This window comes from Gossypium raimondii, chromosome 11 (assembly GCF_025698545.1).
Source record: "Gossypium raimondii isolate GPD5lz chromosome 11, ASM2569854v1, whole genome shotgun sequence".
Classification (NCBI taxonomy): domain Eukaryota; kingdom Viridiplantae; phylum Streptophyta; class Magnoliopsida; order Malvales; family Malvaceae; genus Gossypium; species Gossypium raimondii.
This window is the reverse complement of record NC_068575.1, coordinates 31374152-31401564: the sequence shown is the minus strand read 5'-3', so window position 1 is coordinate 31401564 and position 27413 is coordinate 31374152. Positions and strand designations below refer to the sequence as shown.

General features: G+C 31.3%; 1 protein-coding gene and 1 pseudogene across 1 annotated transcript; one reads left to right on the top strand and one right to left on the bottom strand.

The window, feature by feature from the left end:
- Positions 1–1473: 1473 nt before the first annotated feature.
- On the top strand, positions 1474–5785 carry LOC128034780 (uncharacterized mitochondrial protein AtMg00370-like; annotated as a pseudogene).
- An 11193-nt stretch (positions 5786–16978) lies between these two features.
- LOC105801563 (transcription factor MYB93) lies at positions 16979–18236 on the bottom strand. Its single transcript, XM_012632806.2, has 3 exons — positions 18050–18236; positions 17821–17950; positions 16979–17730 (listed from the first exon to the last, which is right to left on the bottom strand). Exons 1-3 carry the CDS (start codon positions 18180–18182, stop codon positions 17049–17051), a joined length of 945 nt encoding a protein of 314 aa, XP_012488260.1. The 5' UTR covers positions 18183–18236; the 3' UTR covers positions 16979–17048.
- Between the last annotated feature and the right edge of the window lie 9177 nt (positions 18237–27413).

Genomic DNA, 27413 nt, shown 5'->3' with positions numbered 1-27413 from the left:
ATTTTTAATCTTCAAAATTAAGTTTATCTTTTGACTTTTAAAACTCATGCACGTTGAGAAGGATATTTGGTTATTTGGGTCAAAGGAAAAATCAAAACCCAGTAAGTTAGGGTTCAATTTCCCAAAATTCCTAAATACCGCATATTGCCTTTATTTTTTAGAATAATCCTCGTCTCGAAAAAAACAACATGTCATATCCAATGCGTTAGGACACAACGTATCGAATTCCCGAGAATGAGCTTTTTTATTTATGTGTTTTGATTAAAGCATATCCTCGATTATTTAGATTCAACGAGGAAAATTGGAACCCAATATGTTAGGGCTCAATCTTTTCGAATATCCCAAATGCCGAGTATTGCGTTATTTTAGAAAACTTTTGTATGAAATAACTTTGTCATTTGTAATCTTTTGAATGAATAAAAGACGATTGAATAATAATGTATAACACGAAATGATAATTAGTAAACTAAAGCATACACTAATGAATAACAAAGATTCAATATATACGAATAAACAATATCATATACATAAGAGCAACAACTTTATATCCTACATTATGCAAATACTAACATCCATATTAGCAAGCAAAATGAATTAAAAGTTAATCTTAAAAAAGTAACAAGCGAATTAAATAAAATGTAACAAGTCTTTAAATAACAACAAAAACAACATGAAACAAGGAAATTATATATTAAAATAAGTTTAAAATAATATATATACATGAAAGTTTGAACTAAATCAAAATATAGTTAAAACAAATACTTCATGAAATAATAGTATCCCAATAAATTTAAAAATAAATATTATATCAAAATACATAAAATTATATACATATATTAATTTAAATAAGTAATACATGAGAAAAATAATAATAATAAAGATGATAATATATACATAATAATATAGATATATGTAAAGAATTTGAAATAATAGTGCGAATAAAGTAATATATATATGAAAAAAAAAGTAACTGAAAATGTAACCCAATATAACAATAATGTCAATAACAATAACAAATAATAATAATAATAAATTAATATTAAACTAATTAGTAAAATGATGGGCTAATTTGGGATTAAAACGGAAATTTTGGGATTAAAAGGAACTGACCAAATTACAAAACGAAAATAATATAGGGACTAAAATAGGAAATATTCCTTGCCCAGTAAAACGCAGCACTGCAAATGGATTAAAATGGAGTTAGCAACAAATTATGCAGCCCAATTAAAAGATGCAACATAAACTAGATTGAAACCAAACACAAACAAGGAGGACTTGGAGCGCAAATATCCCTTCCCTTGCCAAAACGAGCGGATCTAGCCGCATTTGGGTCGGGTCATCGGGTATGGCTCAATACGGCGCCGTTTTTTACACAATAAATATCAACCTTAAAACCCTAAAATCAGCAACTATCAGCCTTAAACAAAATTAAAGAAAAAAATCAAAAAAAAACTTAAACATTTGCCCCCCCAAATGCTGCGTCGTTCTTGCGCCCTCAACCTTTGCCAAGACTCCGATTGCAATGGAGATGGTCAGAGATCCGGCGGCCAGGTAAGCTCTTAGCCTTTAACTCCTCTTTTCTTTCATTTTGCACACAAATAATAAGATAAAAAAAAATACAAAGAAAAGAGAAAGAAGAAAAATCTGCAATCACCTTTCGAATTTTTTTTTGTTTTTCTCTCTGAATATTTTTGGGTTTTTTTTATATTCAATATGCGTCTGTGTATTGATATCGTGAGTAGCCCCCATTACAGATTTAAAATCTGCTTTATATAGCCGAAAAGAAAATGAAAAAGAAAAATCAAAATCTGAAATTTTTCTTTTTTACAACTGCTATCTGTTATTTTCTTGTTTGGTGCTGCATTGTCCATTTTTTGTTTGTTGCAGGTACGGCCGTACGGAGGCGCGGTGACGTGGAGGCTTGCATGGGGAGGAGCGTCTTTGGAGGTCACTTTTCTGGCGTTGGGAGCTGGGTGCTGCCTAGGGTTTCTTTTAGTCTTTGGGCCACATAGCAATTGGGCCACCGTTTTAGGAATTTAGGTTGGGTCTGGATTAAATTTAGGTTTAGGTTTAATTGGGTCTATAATCTGGGCTTAGTGTTTGTAAAAAAAGACTGGACTATTCAATAATGACATTTTAATTTTATTTGTTTTTATATTTGGTTTATTTTTTGTTTGTGCTTTTGGGCCCGGGCAAATTAGGCCTATTACAAAAATTATGATAAATTAAAATATATTAAATAAATATTTATCTTTACATACATACTAAGCGCAATGTTGTATTTAACAATAAAAAATCCTAAAAAAGTAATGTTCTATTTTATAATAATATACATATATATTCTCAATATCTACCATATGATGTAAAACACAATGCCTTGTTTGCCTAGGTTGATATCCGCATATTGTATTATTTAATACATCAGTATTGTCTAACTTCCAAAAGATTATGTGTTTGGTGGAAATGTAAATTAATACATCAGAATTTTTTATACGCGCGACATTTATCACTAATGTAAAGGTGGTATTTATTTATTTAACAGAAGGGTTTTGTGATTTGATTCTAATTTTTTCAATTATATTCCCATATAATTAAATGAATTACAACTCTCATCCTTATTTTTAAATTTCTCAAATTTATCAAAATCTCTCAAAGTAAACAAAATTTCTAACTTCTACCAATACTAAAAATTTTCAATATTTCATCATATTAAATCCATATCCCATATCCCATTTCCATTTTTATATTATCATTAACATAACATAAGAGATGTCGGTTCTAATCTATCTTTATATATATATATATATATATATGGACAGTTAAAAATCATCATATAACAATGCACAAATAGAAAAGAAAAATAAGGGAGGTTAATGATTATTTAAAATATTTTATATCAAGGAATCTAATATCCTTATGCATGATGGTAATCAATTCATTTGTTATGGTCTGACTCTATTAAGGATTTTTGACCACATTACCCATAGATCCCTCTTATAGCTTCCTTCTATGAGCTCGAGTTATGGAAGAAAGAGAAGAAGGAACCGAGAAGAGGGTTCAACAACAACTGAGTTTATTTCAGGACAACTCATGATGTTCATATCAATCTACTACATACCTTTGCATTTAGCATTGGGTAGACCTCATACAATAATTGTGCTAGCTCTACCGTATCTTTTGTTTCATTCCTTCTGGAACAATCACAAGTACTTTTTTTATTATAGACTTTTGGAACGACGGAAATGTGCAAGTGTAAACAAGCGCAACAAGTAATAAAGTGACAAATAAATGTCGAGTTATCGTACCCACAAGGACTGTGAAATAATTATTTATGAATGCAATTAAAAACACGTTGGTAAAGAAAAATATTTTGATTTGAGGAGGTGATTAAAAACTAGGATTTTAACTAAGTAAAATAAATAAATAAAAATAAAATAAAAGTTCCAATGCACGATTTCAAAAGATGATTTTAATCAAGATGACATAATTGTGTTAGATTAATTACATTTCTTAACTTAGAATTATTAAACTCATGTTCATGTTGTTACGAATAAATTCACGGCAACTCGGTAATTTACTAACTTATGAACATACTTACCTACCAAAATCCATTTATCTCTTGACTATATCTATATGTCAATTCAACCAATTAAACAAATTTTAATAAGCAAATGTGTTAATGCACATACATACCTATGAAATTAAAATAATATCTTGTACATATCTTTATGTCAATTCAAACAATTAATTCAATCTCATAAGCACATAAAAGATTACGTGAAGTAACAATGTATTTCTACCTTGAAACAGTTTAATCACGATAATCTTGCAAGTTATGCAAGGCTAATGTATCGTTAGATACCGTTGCTAATTTAACCCTCAGTTTTCTTAGATGATTAAACATGCACTTAAGTATCGTGTCAATTAATTACAATTTCAATCCGTTTAAATAATTAATTCATTAGGTACCTTACAATTGTAATGCAAGAATAACTTAGTCATGGTTTTAGTTAATCAAACATCTTACCGAGGCCTATAACAACACAAACACAATTTTAATAAATTAAGTAGACTAAATGCAATCAACCTAACACAAATTAAATTTAAGTCATATTAATTAAATTAAACATATCAGCATCACAAATATTCATAGACATGTTCATAACTACAACAATAAAATTAAAAGGATAAGGAACAAGAATCAAATCCAATGTTTCTCCGAGGCTTGACTAATTTGCTCCGCTCCTCCTTCTTCGCTTGTTCTTGTTGAACCGAGGCTTCCACGAACACTTGAATGCTACTCCAAATGATGGTTCAAGGACTCTTTTTCAAGAGGTGAAATCGGCAAAGGAATAGGGGAAGAAAATGAAGAGCAATGGAAGGGAATGAAGAGAGAAAAGTGAGAGAGAAGTGAAGAAATGAATGTGTTTGAAGTGAGCAGCCAAAGGGGGTATTTATAGGTTGAGAAGGCTGCTAAAAATAGCCAAAATCAGCAGCCAAAGACTCCCCCCATGGCCGGCCACAGATGTGGCATGTTTGAAGATTTCAAACATGCTATTTTTAGGTAGGGGCAAATCTTGAAAGGCATGAATAATGAATGGGTTTGAATGAAATTGAAGGAGTCTTCAAGGGCCATTTTGCAAGCCAAATAATCAGCCAAACAAGCTGATTAGGTCAGCATGTGGGATAGTTTTGGGGCTGCCCAATGCTCGGTTGTATCGGTTTTCTCGGTTCAGCTCAACTGGGCCCCTTTTCATAATTAATTAATAATCATTTATTTAAACCAAATTAAATTGGATTAAAATTAAAATTAATTATATTATGAATTAATAAACATAATTTGGACCATCTTAGGCTGAAAAATTAATTCTCTTTGATGCTTCAAAATTGCTTCTCGGTTTTGTGCTTCTAGTAGTGTCTGTCGAGCCATTTTTCGCCCTTTTTGCAAATCTGTCGAAAATAATCAAAATTAATAAAAATTTGATATAAAACTATTTAAAATTTAAAATTTTCATAATTTTATTGAAATTTAATTATTTTATAATTATTATATATTTTTCGACAAGAATTTTACCGAAACTACATGAATTTGAGTTAAAAGGGGCATAAAAAAGTTTGTATATTTTCGTGTTTCCAACTTCCTACCAGAAATTCAGTGCATAATCTTAGCATTCAATGTGTATTCCAAAATAATCTCACTATTCAATTATTCAACCATTCCATTTTACCAAGTTTAATGTTAGCCAAATTAGTCAATATTTATATGTTTCAATGCAATAATTGTTGGTGTGAGCAATCTAAGGGAGAAAAAATTGTTGTCAACTTTGACAAATTATATAAATGATTTTTTACTTATTTGTAATTAATTATCTTACGTTTAGGCTATAAAATAGGTTCTTGTTTTATAACAATTAGTATAAATATGTAGGTTGTAATTGTTTGTACAAAACACAGAATTATTCTCTATTATCTTTTCTACATGGTATTAAGAGCAATACCTAACGTAGAAACTAAAGTTTTTCTTTTAATTTGCAATGATGAATGAAAAAGACCCCTTTTCTTCTATCATCCCTCATGAATCTTGAATTATTGTTTAAGAGAATACCCTTATTCCATCTGGAACCATCTTAGATTATGCGAATTATCCGTTATGGTTGCAACTTATGGAGATACGCATTGAGCTCAAAACAAATCTGGATTCCTGACAGGTACAACACCGAAACCACCAGTAGATGAAAAGAAATTGGAAACCATGCTTATTGATAATAATCAGGTTAAGAGTTAGCTTATTGATTCTATGAGTCCGCTTTTGATACAATAATTCATCCACAATCAAACAACCAAAGAAATATGGAAAATTGTTGCAAAGACGTTTTATGACAGTTCGGATGAAACACAACTCTTTAAATTGAATCGGAGATTATTTACCACTCATCAAAATGGCAGACCATTATCCTTATATTATAATGAACTAATTAGCATTCTTCAGAAAATTGATGCTTGTGTTCAAACACAAGAAGATAATGATGTTGTAATCATATTGCTGCATAAGTATATGACTCAACTTCGAGTTCATATTTTTTTGGTTTGCCTTGACCCAAAATTCAATCAAGCTCGAAGTGAAGTTTTGAGAAAAGATCCACCTCTTAATCTTGAGTCATGTTATGCATATGTTCACATGGATCACAACCAGAGGCAAACTATAGAGGAACCTAAGGTTTAGTCGGATGGTATGGTTCAGTCGGATCTCTCTTTTACGAAACAAGGGAGATGTTTGTTCTATTTTTCAGGATCTACATTGAATGGTGACTTCTCAGTATCAATTCTGAATTCAAGTTCTTCAATTTGATAATGGTGAGGAGTATATAAGTTCTGACCTGGAGAATTTTTGTCAAGAAAATGGTATTAAACACCAAACTTCATGAGCTGCTACACCACAAAAAAACAATTTGGAAGAAAAAGAATCGCCAAATACTTGATGTTGTTCGAGCTTCCTTATTTGGAATAAAAGTGCCTCAAAAGTATTGGGGCGAAGCTGTTCGCTTTGTTGCCTATCTTATTATTCGGACACCATCGCGAGTCATTGATTTCAAAATTCCACATAAAAAAAATCCACGAACTTGTCTCAACACCAATTGGATTGGATCTTGAACCACCTGTGTTTGGTTGTACTGTATATGTACATTGGGCTACAGGCAAGCTAGATCTACGAGCTGTCCGTTGGATATTAGTTAGGTACATAGATTTCAAGAAGGGATATTGGTGCTATGATCCTAATGAAAACAAAGTGTATGTAACCCGAGATGTTACATTCCATGAAGATATTCCTTTTTCGGTGGTCATGAATGCTCATTTCAAGGGTAGATAACACTTAATTTAGGTGAAGACAACACTCACGAATTTTTCCAGGAACAAGCAAAAATTAATATACAACTAGATAAAGGTTTCTCGATGACAATTTTACCATTAACAAAACTATTATATAAAAATGTCAATTTTGTTTGGTTAGAAAACTAACAACAGAGTTCCGAACAGTTAAAAGCTATGTTGATAGAAGCTCTTATTTTAACTCAGCCTGAACCTGGGAAAGAATTTTTTATTTTCAGTGATGCTTCACTTAATAGATTGTGATGTGTACTGATGCAGGATGGAAAGGTAAATAGCCTATGCTTCTCGACAACTTAAGCCACACAAGAAGAATTACCCTACTCATGATCTAAAATTGGTTGCAATTGTTTTTTGCTTTGAGAGCAATGGACACTAATCTGAATTTGAAATGTAGCAATTCAATTTTAACTAAATTGAGAGCTAAGCTGGTATTCCTTCAAAAAATTCGAGAGTTACAGGAAGATGATTCGGTGTTGCTAGCAAAAAGAAAGCTTGTTGAAAATGAACAAACTTCATAGTTCGGTATTGATGGTAGTGGGAATCTCTATTTTTGAAATCGTTTGTGTTAACCAAAAGATTCAAAGTTGAAGCGAGACATTTTATACGACGCTCACAACAATACTTATTTGAGACATCTGGAGAGCAACAAAATGTATAAAAATTTGAAACATATATATTGGTGGCCGTGAATGAAAAGAGAAATCTTAGAATACATAAATAAATGTTTGGTATGTCAACAAGTTAAAGCTAAGCATCAGGTTTTGTCAGGTTTGTTACAACCTGTGATGATTCCAGAGTGGAAACGGGAATAGGACATGATAGATTTTGTAACACCCCAAACCCGTATCTATGGCCGAATTAGGGTTACGAGGTATTATCGAACAAGACACAACTTTCAAACAATTACATATGCACGCCTGTTATCTTCGAATTAATAAAACAAATGACTGATTACATATTAAACATACATTATTAATCGTAAAACAAATATAAAATCTTATGCATATAATCATATTTACACCTTAATAATCATGCCTCAAAGCCATACAAATTATACTTCAAAATAAATGCACAAATCGTGCGCTTATCATTAGAATGGTATTTAAATACATAATAAATTTTATTTCTTGATAATAAACATGCACTTAATAAACCAAACAAATCATATCACAAAGCTTATGCCCAATCTCATATGCAGCATTAACAAATGTACCAATCGATTTAATATACTTCATTGAGTAATAAAATCCTTATGTGCATCTCTCCACATTTAATTTGAATCATTCAAACATAAATTATGTACACACATTTTCGGTCATACTATCCTCAATTCGGCTAGCCAAATAACCTATAAAAGTTGAACTCAAATCATGTACTACTCATTTCACTAACATTAGCCGAATCTGCATGTGCATAAATACTAATTTTTAACTTATTTTCAATACAACTATACTTCAAGATATAAGACCAAAACATGCTTATCTTCTTATTACAGGCTTATGCGCATATACATACACCAACTGAGCCATTTCCGAACATTCATACTAAACATATCAGTTTACAAATACTTTATAAATCTATTATCCGAACCTATTGGCTAAATATTTTAGTCTTTGCACTCCTATAATAAACATCAATCATTTTCATTTTCATATGCATAACCAAATTGAATAACTCTATCTGTGATCATCAACTTAATACTCCAATTATTCATACCATTTCTAACATGATCTGTACCTAATGACTCACTTATTCAAGCTTAGTATATAAACATAATCTTCCATTTCCAAATCTACTCAAAATTTACCAATTGTCATTACTACATAACATAATTATTTATCACATATATCATTCCACTAACATATGAAATAATCTAACTCTACTAACGTACTTTCATACCTTAATACCGAATCACAAGCCAAACATCAAAAACATGAGTATCATAAAACATAACCCATTAGGAATTGTAAACACAACCAAACATACATGAACATTAATTTCTTAATTAAGCCATTTTCGCATGGCTCATATTTACATATCCCAATATCAAACATATTAACTAGACTATACATGCCATAGGTTCAAATTCAAATTTATAAAATACCAAAGACAGTTGATAGTGTGATAAACTTCTCTGACGATCCCCAAGCTCGTAACCAACTTCCAAAATCTATAAAACAAAGAGCAAACATAAACACAGTAAGCTTTCACAACTTAGTAAGTTATAAGCAATGGAAACATTTAATCATATTCAAAATTAATCTAGTCAAACCGAAATAAACTATTAATAACCCATGTACATCTCCAACTTATAATTTCATAAATCAAAACATATAAATTTTGCATAAATTCTCCTTTGGCGAATACTCATTCAAATTTTAGTACATTTAACCATTACTTTTTATAATACATTTACATCATTAGGCAATTTATATATATATATATATATATATATATATATATTCACATATATTATCACATAATTCACATTAACATATAACATTATATTATCAATTCAACATTCAACTTACCTTTTTTTTATAACGTAGTATGAGTATGTACCTGAGCCTTTCTAACTCGATTTTACACTTGATCTTAACTTATTATTGCTCGTTGAACCATTCGAAATTAAAAAGGATACTCGGATAGTTGAACATTTCGTACAATGCCAACGTCCCAGACATGGTCTTATATGTAATCACATATCGATACCACTGTCCCAGACAGGGTCTTACACGTAAGTCACAAGTCGATGCCAACGTCCCAGACGTGGTCTTACATGATAACATATAACGGAATCCTATGTCATGACATATGTATCCTAGCTTTTCCTAAGCTTCGTACGAAATTTTCAGACGTTGTAAATCGATCGAATCAATCTCGTAAACATATTTCCTAAGCTTAAAAACATTAGACCAATACATATTTATATTCATAAAATTCAATTCGGCATAATTTTTTTACATATATTCAAAATTAACAACATTTATATGCTTATAGACTTACCTCGGATATCGACGGACAAAATAAAATGACTATTCGATTATTTTTGTTTTCCCCAGATCCAAATCCGTTTTCTTTGGTTCTTGATCTAAACATATTCAAATTTGGCTATTTAATAACATATTCCATTCAATTTAAATCACAAACACATAATTAGAGCATTTTGCACTTAAGCCCCTAAAATTTACATTTTTCACAATTTAGTCCTTATTTCACAAAACACAAAATACACATAATTTCACTATTTCATGCTTAGGCCGAATCTTCCTCATGCTCATACAAGTCCATGCATTTCATTTATTTCACATGTTAGTCCCTCAAAATATTATTTTCACAATTTAGCCAAAATTACTCAAATTCATTAAAAATCCAAAGGCAAAACATTATAATCTATCACATATCTTTTATTTTCTATCATCAAATAACAAAAATCACAAGCTATCATCAATAGCAAAACACAAAATCATCATCAAATTCAAATAAATTAAAACATGAGCTTTGTAGATTTCATAGCAACGATCTCAAAAACGTAAAAATTATCAAAAACCGAACTAAAATTCACTTACAAATTATTCATGCAAGTGCTAAACTCTTTAAACACTCATGGCTTCTTTTTCTTTTCTTTTTTCGGTGGTGGATGAACACAAATGACAACTAATTTGTCTTTATTTTAACTAATTTATCTTTTATTTGACAAATTACCACATTAGCCTTTTTATTTTCATTTAAAATCCACTATCTTAAGGCATTTTTTTCCATCCAATATTCATATGGTTTAATAACAACATAAGGACTCCATATAATAAAAGTCATAGCAACTAAATACCTTTACATATAGCATGCTAGTTTTTCATTTTACGCGATTAAGTCCTTTTATCAAATTAGCACACAAACAGTAAAATTAAATCACGAAATTTTCACACATATTAATTCAAAAATTATAAACACAGAAAATAATATTTAAATATTTTTTATGACTCAAATTTGTGATCCCGAAACCACTGTTCCAATTAGGGTCGAAACTGGACTGTTACAGATTTTGTATCGGGATTATCGTTGACACCGAAAAAGAAAGATGCAATTTGGGTAATTGTTAACAGATTGACTAAATTTGCACACCTTATTGCAGTCAGAACATATTATTCACTAGAGAAGCTAGTTGAGTTGTACATTGTTGAAATTACCTGATTACATAGTGTGCTACTATCTATCATTTCTAATCGAGACCCAAGGTTAACTTTCAGATTTTGAGGTAAATTACACGAAGCCCTAGGTACAAAATTGAATTTCAGTACAACTTTCCATCCCTAGACTGACGGACGATCAGGATAGGTGATTCAAATACTTGAGGATATGTTATGATGTTCTATAATCGAGTTTGAAGGTAGTTGGGAGAAATATCTATCGTTGGCCGAGTTTGCATATAATAACAGCTATCAGACAAGTTTTAAAATGGCACCATACAAGGCTTTTTACGGTCAAAAATGCAGAACTCTATTGTACTGTTTTGAATTGAATGAAAGAAAATTAGTTGGGACTGATCTAATAAGGAGATAGAAGAAAAGGTCAAAGTTAATACGAGATTACTTGAACGCTGCTTCAAATCGATAGAAAGTATATGTTGATTTGAAAAGAAAAGATATTGAGTATCAGATTGATGATAAAGTTTTTTTTCTGAAAGTCTCACCTTTGAAGAAAATTTTGCGTTTCGACAGAAAAGGGAAACTTAGTCCAAGATTTATCAGGCCGTATGAGATCCTCTGAAGAATCGAACTTGTAGCGTATCAATTAGCTCTGCCACCGAAACTTGAAAAGATTCATAATGTTTTCCATGTATCGATGCTACGCTATTATTGTTCTTGTTCTTTTCATTTGATATCTCCCGGTGAGATAGAGTTACAGCTTGATTTACATACGGTGGGGAACCAGTTAGAATTTTGGCTCGGGAGATGAACGAATTGCGAAATAAATGAGTATCATTAGTGAAAGTATTATGGCATCAACATGGTACAGATGTGGCATCCTATAGCTCAAACCTGGCGATCGGATCGGGTAATGGGTGTTACATCTTTGATATTCAAGGTTTAGAGGGATATTTTCTAAATCTAAACGGTTAAAAGTTACATGGAACAATAAGAGGTCGTATTGTGCGACTATTGAACCATCGACAATGAATATTCGACCAAAAAAAGTTTGAAATCTTGGGAGCTTTATTTCAACTATTTTGGGGTTTATTCTCAAATACTAGTTGAGAAATTGAAAGGTGAAAACGAAAAAGACCTCAACTATAGTATATGTTGCCAACTATGTAAATAAAGAACTGTAAAGAACTTTAATAAGGGTTTAAATTTTTTATTGAAAGTTAAAAGAAATATTAAAAGGGGGCATTCATACTAAGAGAAAAGAAGAAGATTCTAGATATTTTGATTCTAGACTTGCATGGAGCTCTTGGAGACCAACCCTGCCTGGCCTGGTTTAGTTAATAATAATCCAACAGTAACTAGGTCTACCTTTAAGAAAGATTATGACCCATAATTGGTATATTATTTTCTTCTTTGCCTATTTACATGAACTTATATATCTGCCATGATATATATATTTAGCATTCTTAATATGTGGTTAAATATCAAATGATCATTTGATTGTGTTGATATTGAATTTATTTTTTAGATAAATATGATAATTATTGAAATTTCTTTTTTTAGAAGGTGTTTATTTAGTTCTCTTACTTAAAAGATGCAATATAATAGTATATTTTAGTATTTATTCACAAAATTAAAATTAAAATTAGCATAAAAATTTTATTACCATTTTGATCAATTGATTTGAATTTTTTAAAAAATATTTAAAATTTTAATTAAAATTTTGAAAATAAAATAAAATAATGATATTAATATTTGTAATCAATAACATAAGTATAAATATTATTTGTTTGGTCATAGCTCATAATACAAACTTTCATGTAATTTTACAATAAATATTCACTTAAAAACTGAAATTTTGGAACATTAACAACAATTGTTCCTTTTTGAATTATAAACTTTTAATCATAGATTTCCTAATTATCAAACATTACAAATTTTGTATAAAATTTAACAAATAAATATATCGTATTTTAATAAATAGTATGGAAACTAGTGTATATAAATATAATATTTTATTAAATTACAAAAATAAAAAATTCCAAAATTCCCAAAAAAAAACGAGAAGGAAAACATTACAAAAGGAGAGGTCCCTCAAGTTTTGAAATATTTTCATTTTGGTCCCTACTCGTACCTCTGCGATCAGCCACCCTATTTCCTACTACTAGCTCCCATCACCCATGCTCCTAACACTTAACATGGCCACCTACACTGCTCTTACCGCTACCTCCCTTGAGGCATTCAAGAAGCCCAACCTCCTCCATTCTCGACGCTCCTAGGGATTGTTTCTACTCTCTCTCGATCACCACTAAGGTGTTTTTTCACCTTTTGTTTTTTTCTCTTTTCTCCAATCCTCTTGGCCATCATCAACCTTTCCCACCATCAACTTCGACAACCACCATTGCCCCTCTCACTCAAAACATCCTGAACCCGTGTTCTCCACCATGGGGTTATTTCTAGGTTTTTTACATTATAAATAAAAAATCAATTAAAATCGCATAAAATCAATTAAAAACAAAAAGAGTTTAGTTTTGTGTAAATTTAATGTAGGAGCTCAATTGATTTTTTAAAATTATTTTGTTAAGAGTTTTTTTAACCTATAAGTGGTTTTTAGTTGAATGAGAGTTGATATCATTGTACATCCAAATAACCCTTATTTCTTAAATACAAAAATTCAATAGTGTTGGTCTCACTTGTTTTACTTGTATGATTTCTTGTTGTGCGGAAGCGTGTAAAAGAGTAAAATTATTGTACTAAAAATCACACTAAGTTCAATTCCCAGGAAAGAGAGGTGGACCACAAGGATCGCTTAAGTACCAAGTCTTTCCTAGCCAGAATATTCCTCAATCGTAATTTAATAGCACAATAAATCACTACAATCACACTCACAATTCATGCGAATAATACAATAAAGAACACAAGAATTTAACGAGGTTCAGCAAATTTTGCCTACGTCCTCGGGCACTACCAAATATATTTCACTCCAAAATACAAGTGAGAATTTACAAAAAGAGAGAGAGAGAACAATGCCTTAAGTAGAGAATGGCAAATATGAGATACAGAATGAGAGATGTTTATGCCTATTTATAGTTGAAGTTCAGGGATCAACTTGCAAAGTCACTTTACAATTAGGGACCAAATATTACAAATATCTCAGATTTCTTATGTCAATATCTCGATACCCATATCTTTGACTTTCCATAAATATGGATGATTTCCAATATTTCTCCTCACATTATCGTCTGTTAACCTCTATCGAAGGTTGATAAATATAAATTTAAACGACATTTAAAGCAAAGGAATGGAAGAAGTGATAAGCTATGCCAAATCAAACAAGGTTCGAATTTCCAGAACAGCTGGAATAGTAGCTTAACAACAATTATTAAGGAGTTAACGGCTGAGTTAACAGTCAATCCCTTGTAAGAAAAGGAATAAATCCAACCACTCTCCCAAATAAAACCTCATTTTCTACTCTAATACTTATATCATCCTCAACCTTAATTCCATCTTTTAATGAGAAAAAAATTTTATGACAGCATGTAGAGAAATAGAAGAGCGAATAAGAAACAATCAGAATTTGTTGATCAACGGCGAAGTGAAAACAACTTTCTAGGAGGCAAAATTAATTTTTATATTTCTATTATAGTTATAATGCAATTTCACTTATATATTTATAGTTTTTAAAAAGATTAAATCAATTTTTTTTTACTTCCTTAGGGTAAACTATAATTTTATTATTAAGTTAAAACTTTATAAATTTTAAGTAGCTTAAAATAAAAATTTTCTCAGTTGGAGGCGAGGCCCCTGCCTGTTCCTTGTTGATGATCAAGCATGCATTTTCCATTAATGTTTGGTCAAATTTTGTTAATAATCCCTGTACTATTATTAAGCTAGCTGTGGATTTAGCCTCTGGAATCTAATTTGATTGTTTTTAATCTCTACATTTTTTAAATTTTAAAATTTCAATCCTGACACAAACAGTAGCCGTTAAATTTATTTAGTTAAATTATATTTTCTTTCAAAAGCTAATGCTATATTAACTAGCTATTTCCACAAAATACTAAAAAACATGTTATTTAGTTAATAGAATTTAACAGCTATTGTTTGAATTAAAATTGAATTTGAAAAGTATAAGGATTAAAATGATCAAATTAGATAATGAGACTTAAATCATAACTTATATTTAACTTAGTAGATTTAACCGTTAAAGTTTGGTCAAGACTGAAATTTCAAAATTTGAAAAGTACTGATACTAAAATTAACCGAATTAAAATTTCAACTAACTCGACAGGTTAATTAACAAGATTTGGTAAAATTGTTCGTGATGTGAAAAATAAGAAGTTTGAATACAGTTTTTAAACAGGACAATTACTTGGAGTCGAGAGCGGCACCAAAGATATACGGGTCTTAGCTCCCTTTATTTGATGATATTGTCTTTTTAGGCCTTCAAAATTTGTAATATTATAATTAAAAAGTTAGTGAAGAAATTTCTATTTTGACCCTCTAAAATTGTACGATTCAGTTTTCTCTTTCAGTTCACCCTTTCTTGGAGTGGTGAACGAAGGACGTAGCATTGACGACGTTTACATGATGCTTAAATTTGGATAAAAAATTAAAAAATGAAACTAAAGAATGGTATGGTACGTTTATGAGCTTTAGGTTTACGATATTTCCCATGCAAATTACGGGCAGCAACTATTTTTATTCTTTTAAATTCTCAACCATTTCCGACTTTGGGCTCTCCTCATATTTCACTTTATTCTTAGTCAACTTTCTTATCAACTACCATTTCCATACGGTTGCCTTATTTTCTCATAAAAAATTATATTTATTTATAATCATGATAATTTTTAACAATGATGTTAAATTATGTGTAGTTAATTCAGTAATTCTAATTTAAATTGTTGATATACTTTACTAAATAAATCATTGATTTTTATAATTAAATTTATGTCATGTATATTTTAATTCTAAAACGTTTGGCCCTCCGTTATATTTCAAATTTATATCAACAAAAGGGCAAATCACAAGTAATCAAAATGTTAAAATTTACAGGTTTGGTATATTTACTATTGTATTTTTCAATTATCTTGTAGAGGATTTGAAATTGTAATCCACTAATAAGAATACCCATATCATCTATCATTTTCTAGTCGCTAAATAAGCAAAAACATTAAATTTATATACATTGTTAATCAACATGTTATGGATCGAAAATAAAAGAGTTAATTTTTTATTTTACTACAAAATCACTTTTTTTTCATTACATAATTCTTCTAAGTGGTTGGCTCAAAAGGTTTGGTCAATGTCTTGATCCCAACTTACCCTAAATTATTTAAGTTACAAGAGGAACATATAAACATCAAAAGTAGGGCAAGCAGAAAGGAAACACTTTTTATTAGTTATTTTATTGTGTGGACAGCAAGACAAAGAAGGAGCTTCTTTTGTGGGCTAAACCTGAAAATTAAGTAAATTAATTGGTTTTCTTCTTTGTTTTTCCCTTCAATATTCATCTTATATTTGTTTACTCCAAATGATTGTTTGAATGTTCCAAAAGCATTCATTAACTAAAACTTGTCACCAATTTAAAAGAAAGGAATGTCAAAAAAGTTTTTCTGAATTGTAAGAATGCTAATATGAACATAAAACTAGCTAGATTCCTTTTACCCACTCTAAATAAATATGTGTGTGTTTGTGGGAAGTTTTTGTTATTGGTAGGTCCACTGCTCTTATAGTAAAATAGCAATTGACTTTACCAGTTTCCACCATTGCTGCACCTTGGAACCATCTCTATGTTTATGACTGTTTGGAAAAAGAAGAAACATTTTTACGTAAAGATATGCAAAGGCTGTCTTATATATACATAATTATATATATTAATGTACTCTCTGATGTTTTAGAAAGGATTATACATGGGTAATGAACGGTATGGGTGCATAAGCAAGTAAGCAGAAAAGAGAAATGGAATAGCTGCAAACCTTTTCTTTTAATCTCAAACATATTCAAAACAATAAGCTACAAAAGATTGTGAAACAATGGATCTTGAAATAGTTGATGATCATCAAGCCAAACTGAAGGAGCAGCTACGTCAAAATTTGAAGAACATGAAGCATCCCCCAAATTGCTGATCAACGTCTCTGTTACAGATGGAACCGCAGAAGGTGAAGGGAGCCACGTTGAGTTGCATGTATTCTCTCCTTGGCTTAACATAGCATGCTTTTGAGCTTGAGCCTGAGCCGTGTCGTCCTTGCTCGAAGACGATATTCGATAATCACAAGGGATTTGTAGGTCAGGTAAACGAGAGAAAGGGATTGAATCATCGAGACCTTGAACCGAAGCCAGCTGGGGTGGTGAACTTAAAAGTGAATTTGAGATATCCATGGTTTCCATATCCGTGAAAGTGGTGTGCATGTTGTTAGAGGGAGATGAAATGGAAGGTGGGTTTTGAAGAAGATATTGTAAGCATTGCAACTTAGCCATTTGAGCAGCTTCCTCCCATGGTTGCTGTTGATCCATAAGCTCTTTCAGGTTGGCCAAAGCTATCAGATGAGGCAAGCTTGAGAAGATATCAATTCGAGGCCTATGAGTCATAGGATCAATTCCCATTTGGATAAGCTTTTTCCTCAAATGGGTGTTCCAAAAGTTCTTTATTTCATTATCTGTTCGCCCCGGTAGGTGGCTTGCAATTGCTGACCATCTTGTCAAATATCAAACAAAAACAGTGTCATAAATGATTGAAACAACCCTCAAAATATGCAAAAGCAAACTAAAAATTCATAATAATTACTTGTTTCCGAGGATGGAATGGAGATTGAGAATTGTTTGCTCTTCTTCCTGGGAAAATTTCCCTCTCTTAATATCAGGTCTCAAGTAATTTGTCCATCTTAGCCTGCAACTTTTCCCACATCTATTAAGACCTGGGAAATTACAACAAAGAGAACAATAATGAGATAAATTAGAGGGTAGTGGAAGAGGTAGGCAGCTAGTTGATTCAATTCATAATTTCATATATATACCAGCAAGTTTTGGGAGAGCTCTCCAGCTACCATGGCCATTTTCTTTGATATATTTGACAAGTTTCTGATCTTCTTCAAGAGTCCAAGGACCTTTCTTAAGACCATTTTCATCACAACAAGGAGACCTTCCCATTTTTCAATATCTATGCAACTTCCTTTGCTTAAAACTTTGCAGCTTCCTTGCCTCCCTTCAATCTCCACCATCAACTCAAAAGCTTACTATATTTATAGAGTTTGTGTTCACTAATAAATCACGCGTACGTGCTAATTTCCTATTTGTGGGGGAAAACAACATTGTCTTTTATTTGTTTTAACTTATTAAAACGTCAAATTCTCCTATCAGTCCCTAATTACATTTTAAATTTTTAAATTTCAATTATGACCAAACTGTAACCTTTAAATCTTACTATTTCTAAAATATTATACAATAAATATATTGTCAAATGCAAAATGCCATATCAATTCGTTATTCTTACATAATACTCACAAAAAAAGGCCATGTTATTTTAGTTAACGGAATTAACTGGAGATATCCATGAGTTGGATCGAGCCTAATTAACACACTTTATGTTTGTCCAAGTTCAACTCAACCCGAAATATGGCCTAAAATTTTGCCCAAACCGGCATATATTTACAAATGACTAACTCAAACTAATTTTAAACTTAGTGGCTCACCTATATTATTTTTAATTGTTTTAAATATATATTTATATTATTTTAATTTAATATTTAGTATTTTTTTATTTATTAAAATTGTATATATAATTATCTTAACATTCTTAAATGTTTACACTATAGTAGTATTATATACTAGTATAGATTTAATTTTTATGTGTTATAAATTACGTAATATATAAAAAATAACATAATATAAAATATTAAAATATTAAAAAACGGATCAGACTGAACTCAAACCTTGAATGTTTAAGGTCAAGTCCAACCCATTATTTTAAACAGGCTTAATTTTTTTGTCCAAGTTTAAGTTTCAAGTCTAATATTTTTACCTAAACCCTCCCAAATTCCGAGTGAGCTTTCGAATCTAGACGAGTAACCCACTCATGAACATGTTTAAAATTAACTACTATTCAATATTGAAATTTTCAAAACTGAATATAGTACAGACTATATAACCTTAAAATCTCAACCAAACCCTTATCATTTGTCAATGAGTTTCCCTTTTTGTTGTTAATTTAATTGTAAAGGATGTTTGTTTCGATTTGACCTTTGGTGTTTTCAGATTTCTAAATGGAGCCCCATGTTCATAAAGTAACTCCATTACATCAATGGCAACCCACAATCATATTACAGAAAAAGAATGACAAGTTGATATCGTAACTCATCCATCATTTCTTCATGTTTTATTAAAGTACTAAAGCATCTCTTATAAATGTCAGATAAGCAGGTCAAGAAGAGTGGCTGGTTTCACAGTTATTGCATTAATACACTTTAACCTTTAAGACTTGTAATTTATTAGAATTATGGGAACAAAACTTTTAAATCAATAAATCTTTAATTCAGTTTGAATTGTTTACTAGGTTAGCGGAAAAATAATCCCAAATCTTAATAAATTGAATTGAAGGTCAAAGAAATAGTTGTTAAAGGCTACAACTTAGGATAGAATAAAAGAGTATGTCAATTGACAAAGTATATACATACTGACATTTATTGTTAAACCTACCGTTAGATAGAAATGACTACATCTATAATTTGCATTATATTATTAAATTAATATCAAAATAATAATTTTTTTTGAAGACTAGTATGATTAGATTTCTAATTAGTTTTCACTTAAGTAGTATTATAATTGTTGAAGGTCGGATTCTAACACGTTAGGTATTGTCATTGGTAAGGGTTTTGCTTCTTGATTTTGTCGAGAGTCTGAATACTTAAAGAAGTGACGGATTCATTAAGCGAGAGTGCCCATTAAGTGCAAACACTTTCAAAAATTCAATCATGTCATATCAGAAAAATGACTTGAAAATAAAAAAATATAATGCTATTTACACCTTTAATCGTCTCATTAAGCAGGACATTCTGCTTTATCATGTAGTCTTTGTCGATTACTTTATAACTAACCCGAGGGACTTAGTTGGGCATACACATGGGCCAAATGGCCAATTCGGCTTGGCTTAGGTCGAGTTTGGACAATAACTTTTATCCTCAACTAGGCCGACCCAATTCAAATTTAAATTAAATGATTTTTTAAAAAATATTTTTATTTAAATTTAACTATAAATTATATAAATAGTATTATGTTTTATTTTTTAAAATAGTAATAGGTTTTTTGAGCAAGTTGGCTCAACATGAATGCTTTTTTTGGAATCAAGCATTGACTCAACGCGGCTCATGGACACCTCTAGACTAAGGGTGGTTAATATATAAGCAAGGCTACAACCTTATACCAAAGCAGACCACATCCCAAAGACAACAGAAGCCTATAAGGGCCCAAGCATTAAGCAGTACTAGCTATCGACCAAAGAGCAAGCCACTTTTGTAACACCACAAAACCCAACCCAGAAGTTTCGACCGGATTCCGGAAGTCACATTGGCCACCGAAATGGCCCAACCAAAACGCTGATCAATATTTCAAAATTTCTTTTTGAAAATCATTTTCTCTAATAATTTACTGGAATAAAAAAAAATAAGCTTTATTTATATGCTTTGCAAACGTTAAATTTAGATATCGCTTAAAATTTATTTGAAACCAATTTCGCATCTTATGATCTTTTGTAACCAAAACAAAATAGTGATTTCGAAAGCTGGAACTTCAAACCAGAAATTTGCAATGTAACAATAAACTTTTTATCCTAATAGAAGACCAAAAACGGTTACTTTAAATCTATACATGGAATCACAGTTAGTTTGAAAACAAATGTCCATGTGCAAAATCATATAGTGTCCCAAAACCAAAAGTCATAACTTTGCGAGTCCAAAATTAAAAACTCATACCACAGTTTATATAATCTTCCTTACATACCAATCGAAAACAATTTACTGAGTTTCAAAGAAAACTTATTAAACCAAACCAAAAAATTAAAGAAACTCCAAGACCCCCAGTTTACTAAGTCTGTGACCTAAACACGTGGATTACCTGAAAATGAGGAAACTAAGGGATTGAGCTACGAAAGCTCAGTGTGAGTCATAAACAAACGTAATTAGACAGTGTTTAAACAAACACACATTTTTCATACCAAATCCCTAAGAATCTCATGACAGCTAACACATCACATAAACAGATAATTCCTTAAATTTTATTAACAGTCTCATAATTGGTACTATATTTTATACGTAATAGATAAAAATTTCACAATCAAAGAGTCATAAATATAACACATACTCGAAACAAAACAAATGCAATTCATGCTCAAATGTACCAGTCCCAATTTCAATCTATCCAATCGCTACACACTATCTTCAACCATCCGATACACACCAAATAGGGTAAGTTAGACCCTTCCATCCTCTACACACCAAGTTTTAGGTTATGGTGGACCCATCAAACCAATCACACCTTATAGTGGTCATTTGCCACATAACTGTTATGCAGTCAAGCTGCTAACTTTATTGCGGATTTACCGCTGAATTTATAGTAATGCAGTTTAACTGCCAAATCAATCTCCCTTCACTTCATATCCCAAACACAACTACAAGTGCAAATGCAAATAATAAAATACATTCGGACTTTCACACATTTGGTTTCTATACTCGATAAAACTTTTTGCAACCAGATCAGTTGTGCAATAACATAATCAAACATGTTCATGTTCAGTTATAATTCATCACATCATACTCTTAATTGACATTTATTAAAGGAATCCATGGCATAAGCAGGTCTTAATTTACACATCCATTCAAACCCATAAATCAAAATTGTCATAACAAGGTCGCATTACAACTTATACAAATAACAAATTAATACATAAATTCGTTTATAACAACAATATCCTACAAGAAAACACATTTCCTAGTCATTCAACATTCAATACTCGAGTCCCAATTACCCTTGTAGAGGCTTACACGTGCAAAGGAATATTCCAAGATTAAAACTATTCATTTACCAAATAACGAGCAAAAACTAACCACATGACCTTGTGGAAGGGTCCAGACCGTGTGACAGAGGTACACGGCCGTGTGGCTGAGACACATGATCGTGTGGCTGAGAAACACGTCTGTGTTACAGAGATACATAGCCATATGGCCAGACCGTGTAACTCTTTAAATCGTGTGATAAAATTACACAACTTTACAAGTAGGGACATGGCCATGTGGTTGAATGACACACCTATGTGACTGAGGCACACGGCTATGTGACTAAAGGACACGTCCATGTACGATCGATAAAATCCATAACATAAGTCACACAGCCATGTGGCCAACCCGTGTGACCCACTCCGGGCCGTGTGACCCACTCCGGGCCGTGTGACAGGAAAAATTAATCTAACAGCACACGGTCGTTTGGACTGCCTGTGTGTGGTGCACTCCCGGGTGGCTCAAAAACCACTCCAATACTCGATGCAAAACCCAAAAATTCAACACCAAATTGACCACTAATTACGAATTATTTAGAAACACACCTAAAAGACGATGCCCACACACTAACGATCAACTAATGCACCTCAATTAAACGAGTCTGAAATTCAATTTTACAAATACACTTAACCTTAATGAATTTTGATTTAAACCACATACAAGAATCAAAAAAGCCAAGTAACCCTTAAGAAATTAACACTTACACTTACTCGATTCGACACTTGATTGAACAGAGAACACTTTGAGGAGCAACAATTCACGATAATAATGTTGAAATCAAAAGAAAAATTGAAGGACAAAGGAGAAAGAAGAGACTAAAAATAATAATAAATCAAATTTGAAATTTTTGGGGAATGAGTTTGACGTGAGAGAAAAAAATGTTGGAGTAGTTAATTTTGGGATTTCTTATCCTTTTTCAAAATATTAAAATAAGACTAAATAATTAAAACTTACTTTTAACAAAAGACCAATCAGATTTTTTTTAATAATAAAAAAATGAAACTAAAGCAAAAAATAATTTTAATTCTCTTACTTTTAACAAAAGACCAATCAGATTTTTTTTAATAATAAAAAATGAAACTAAAGCAAAAAATAATTTTAATTCTCACTTAGCGCACACAAGGATTCGAACCCGAGATCTAAAGAAGACTAACACTTAACCACTGAACCACTAAGCTCATCATTGTCTTTAAAAAACGTCGAAACTTACTTAAAGGTCTATTCGAACCACTAACCCTAACCAACAGACCTTAATTCTTTTAACCCCACTTTCAAGGTGTTACAACTTTGGATAACAAGTAGATATCAAAGACCAATTGCCTTGTTAGAAAGGATCCTCAAGCAACCAATGTCATAGGCCAACAAACTCGAATGCCAACATGGCTAGTAACAAACAAGTTGAATGAACCCGACAACACAAAAAACTAAGTATAAATAACTCAGGTACGACTCTCCTTCTCTCTCTAAAATTTTATTTCTTTAAGTGCTTAAGTTCATCTTTCCTTCTTCATTTGCTAACACTCTTTACATACTAGAACATCTAAGAGTATCTTTAAGCACATGCTCTGGCACATTGTAGCTCACCTTCACCCTATAAGAACCTAGACTCTCCAAGTGTAACATCCCGCCTAGCGAAGTCCCAATGACTGAACGATATTATTGGAAGCGATGCACAAAGAGTAAGAATTGAACGAGTAAGACATAAGAATTTGGCTAAGCATAAGAAATTCCTCGAAAACGCCCGTATGCCCTAACTTAGCAAATTCTGAAAGAAAAGATCCATAGGAAGAGTATGTGGCAAACCGAAAATATTATGTCTACAAGGCCCTCTGTAATAGGAATAGTTAGGGTAAATTCATAAAAGGGCATGGTAAGATAAAACAAGGAATAATTGTATGAAAGTAAAAATATATGAATTTGGCGTATAGTCATAGAAGGGTATGATTGGCAGAGTAGTACTCACCCAGATACACTTTTTGGCATGTAGCATGGTCGGACTCCGATATGAAATAAAGGAATAAGGATTTCCATGTCGGATTATAAAGAGTAGTGCAATGAGACTTATGGTTATGTAAAATGAAATTTAGGATTTGAGTTCACACTAATGGCATAGTACCCCCAATAGCCATTACAGTCTTGTGACAGCTAAGTTGTGAGGAAAGCTAGATAAGAATTAACCAAACATGAACTGGAAAGGTTAAAGGCTAAAAGAGTAATAGAGTAAGTTCTTAGGGGTGGAAGATTTTGATAAGGCCACTCAATCTTGATGTGATGTTTACCAAGTTCCCATCATAACACCCTAAACTCGACCTAGACATTACGACCACCCAAATGGCCCAAAAAATATTTCGTAGTTTTCAAACATATTTTTAAACCATTTGCATAAAGCATTCAAAACTAGTAGAATCGAGAATTTTAGAAATCAATGATTTCAGTATTTTACGTATTTGTAAAAGTTTGATAGCTATTCAAAACTTTCATAATTTCAATCATATTTCAAAATAGTTTGTTTATTTAATCAAAACTAAAGAACTTGACTATTTCTCACTATTGAAAAAAAACATGTTAAATTCATAAAACATAATGTCTTTAGAAATCTCATTTGTAAACATTATAAATTTTGAAACTAAGTCTAATTTTATTAAGAACTCATTTCTCAAATTTGCAGTGAAAAAATATAATATTGGCATATTTTTACGAAAATCTCAACGAACCATTTTGTTAAAACCATATTTTTCTAAAATCAATATTTCATGCAAATTCAATAAAACATCAATAGGCAATTTAAAACCTCAAAAACATAGTCATATATTTGTCTAAAACTCATTTTCATTGCCGAAGCGAAAAAGAGTGATTTTGTCAAGTTTTAATAAAAACCAATTTTCATGCATAATCTTAATCAAATACTAATTTATTCAGTTTTTAAAACTTAATGTCATGCAAGCAATTCATGCAAATTTGAATGAAAAATCCCCAAAGTAAAGTCCCATGCCACAATCCATACTCAAACTTATTACAATCCCAAAATAACAAAATATTAAAATAAACTTTAATTACATTAATTTAAAAAGAATTTCGTTAAACTCTTCCAAATGTTGTCATCGAATCCTAACCTCGGGGTTATTTGTAAAAAAAAAACTAAAAAGGGTGAGCTATAAAGCTCAGTGTGAATCTTAAGTCAAGTAATAAGCAAGAACCCATTATACAAATCAAAATAACAAGAAGTTAAATAAAAATATGCACATACTTATCATACAACATAATTACTTTTATGCACATGATCATGGCAATGCAATCTTTGTAAAAAGATTATGGAAATTATCATAAAACATCCTACCCATCAATACTACACTCCAAAATTGAGTTCCCCAAAACTCATCCATCCAAACACTCCAATTTGTGGACAAGCTACAAGTAATGCAGATAAACTGCCAGTAATGCAGACAAGCTGCCAGTAATGTGACAAGTCACCAGTAATACAGATAAATTGTCAGTACTTCCTCATTACACTTGTCCCAACCCCATGCATTTGATAAAACAACAATAAACACATTTTCACTTTGTTACATAATAACACTTTAGACATGTAAATCATGCTCATCCAATCATTTAACACTTAGTATCACATAAGCATGTTTTGACATACAAACCACATTATCGTAATGTATTAAAATATCACATTTTAGCAATCATGAATAATCATTTATACCATAATGTCACATAACATGTGAATAAGAACAACATGTTTTTCAACTCCGCAATAAACATAACCACACAATATACTTTAAAAAAAAGTTGGTTCGGAATCACTTGTATTATTCGTTTTGACGGATTTAGTCTCACATTTTAAAATACTTAATGTATTCACATAATTCAAAAATCAAGTAATAATACTTTATTTAGGCACTTTTAAAGATATATATAACTTGTATTAAGTTAGACCCACACCTGACCTAAGCAACTCCAATGCGAAAACCTCATTCTAATGCCCACTTCCAGATTTAATTAGATCAATCTCATATCTAAACACAATGAATAATCCATCATTAAATCGTTACTTAAGTTATCATTTTAAATAAAAATGATTTAATATTGATTTCCAATATGACACTTACACTTATACGACTTGAATCAGAGAAGTGATTCACTTTCCAAAAGTCAAAGGTGTTTCGAGTTTTTAACAATCAATCATTCAACACACGAATAATATACGAGATGTTAATATAAAAGAAAATTGATATCTAACAATACTATTACATTCATCCATTGATAAAAATGAGAACGGAGTGATTATCTGTACCAATATCATCCCAGACTTACATTAATACGATTTGACTAGAAGGATCGACAGTTCACCAGATTCTTGATTCAAAGAAGTAAAAACCATGGAAATATCGACATCAAAATATAAGAATGAGTATAAGATTTTAGTAATGATTTAAGAAAATACAAGAAGAAGAATAGAAATTTGATTATGACTAGAGATTTGAAGAGAAAATGGATAACAAAAAAATAATGACTAACGATGGTGGTGGTGGTGCAATAGCGCAGCGGCGGTGGCGGATCGATGGTGGTGCAACAGTTGAAGAATAGAGTAAGAGGATAAGGATAGGTGATGAAGTGGTGGTTTTTAGGTCGAATGGTGGTGGCTAACAGTGGAGGAAAGGGGGCCAAAATGAAAATAATGGTGGTTCAAGGTGGTGTAAAAGGGGGAGACTAGAGAAAAGATAGGAATGGAGATGAGAAGGATGAAACAAATGAGAGAGTAGACTCTCCCTCGGGTGGAGAACGTCCATAGCAAGTTAACAAGGGGAAAAAGGAAGGGAGTGAGAGGTGGGGAAGAAAAGGAAGGAAGGGGAACATGTGGAGTAAAAAAAGGGCTAAGGGAGGAAAGTTAACTAGATAATGGAGGAAAGAATCTTTACCTATATGGCAACACTAGTGGTTGGAAAGAGGGGGTTGACCAAAGATTTTTATGACAAAAATTTAAACAAAAATTATGAAAGAGTGGAGAATTAAACATAAGACCTTTAGGAAATTAACTAAGCACTTAACCACTTGACTACTTATTAGCTTGTTATAATTCCTACAACATTTATTTTAAAAACATGGTGTGACCTTTGTTAAGGCTTGAAGCAAAATTGTACCACATAGAAAATAATGTGAGCGAAAGCATTTGAACACATGTCATCAAGGATAGCTCCACCACTACTCAATCACTAGACTTGATACTTATTATCAAATGACCAAAAGATTATCTAAAAAAATTCGAGCATGACCACTCCCGGTTCATTAACCTATTTCTACTAACCTAGATTTTGGGATGTGACACCCA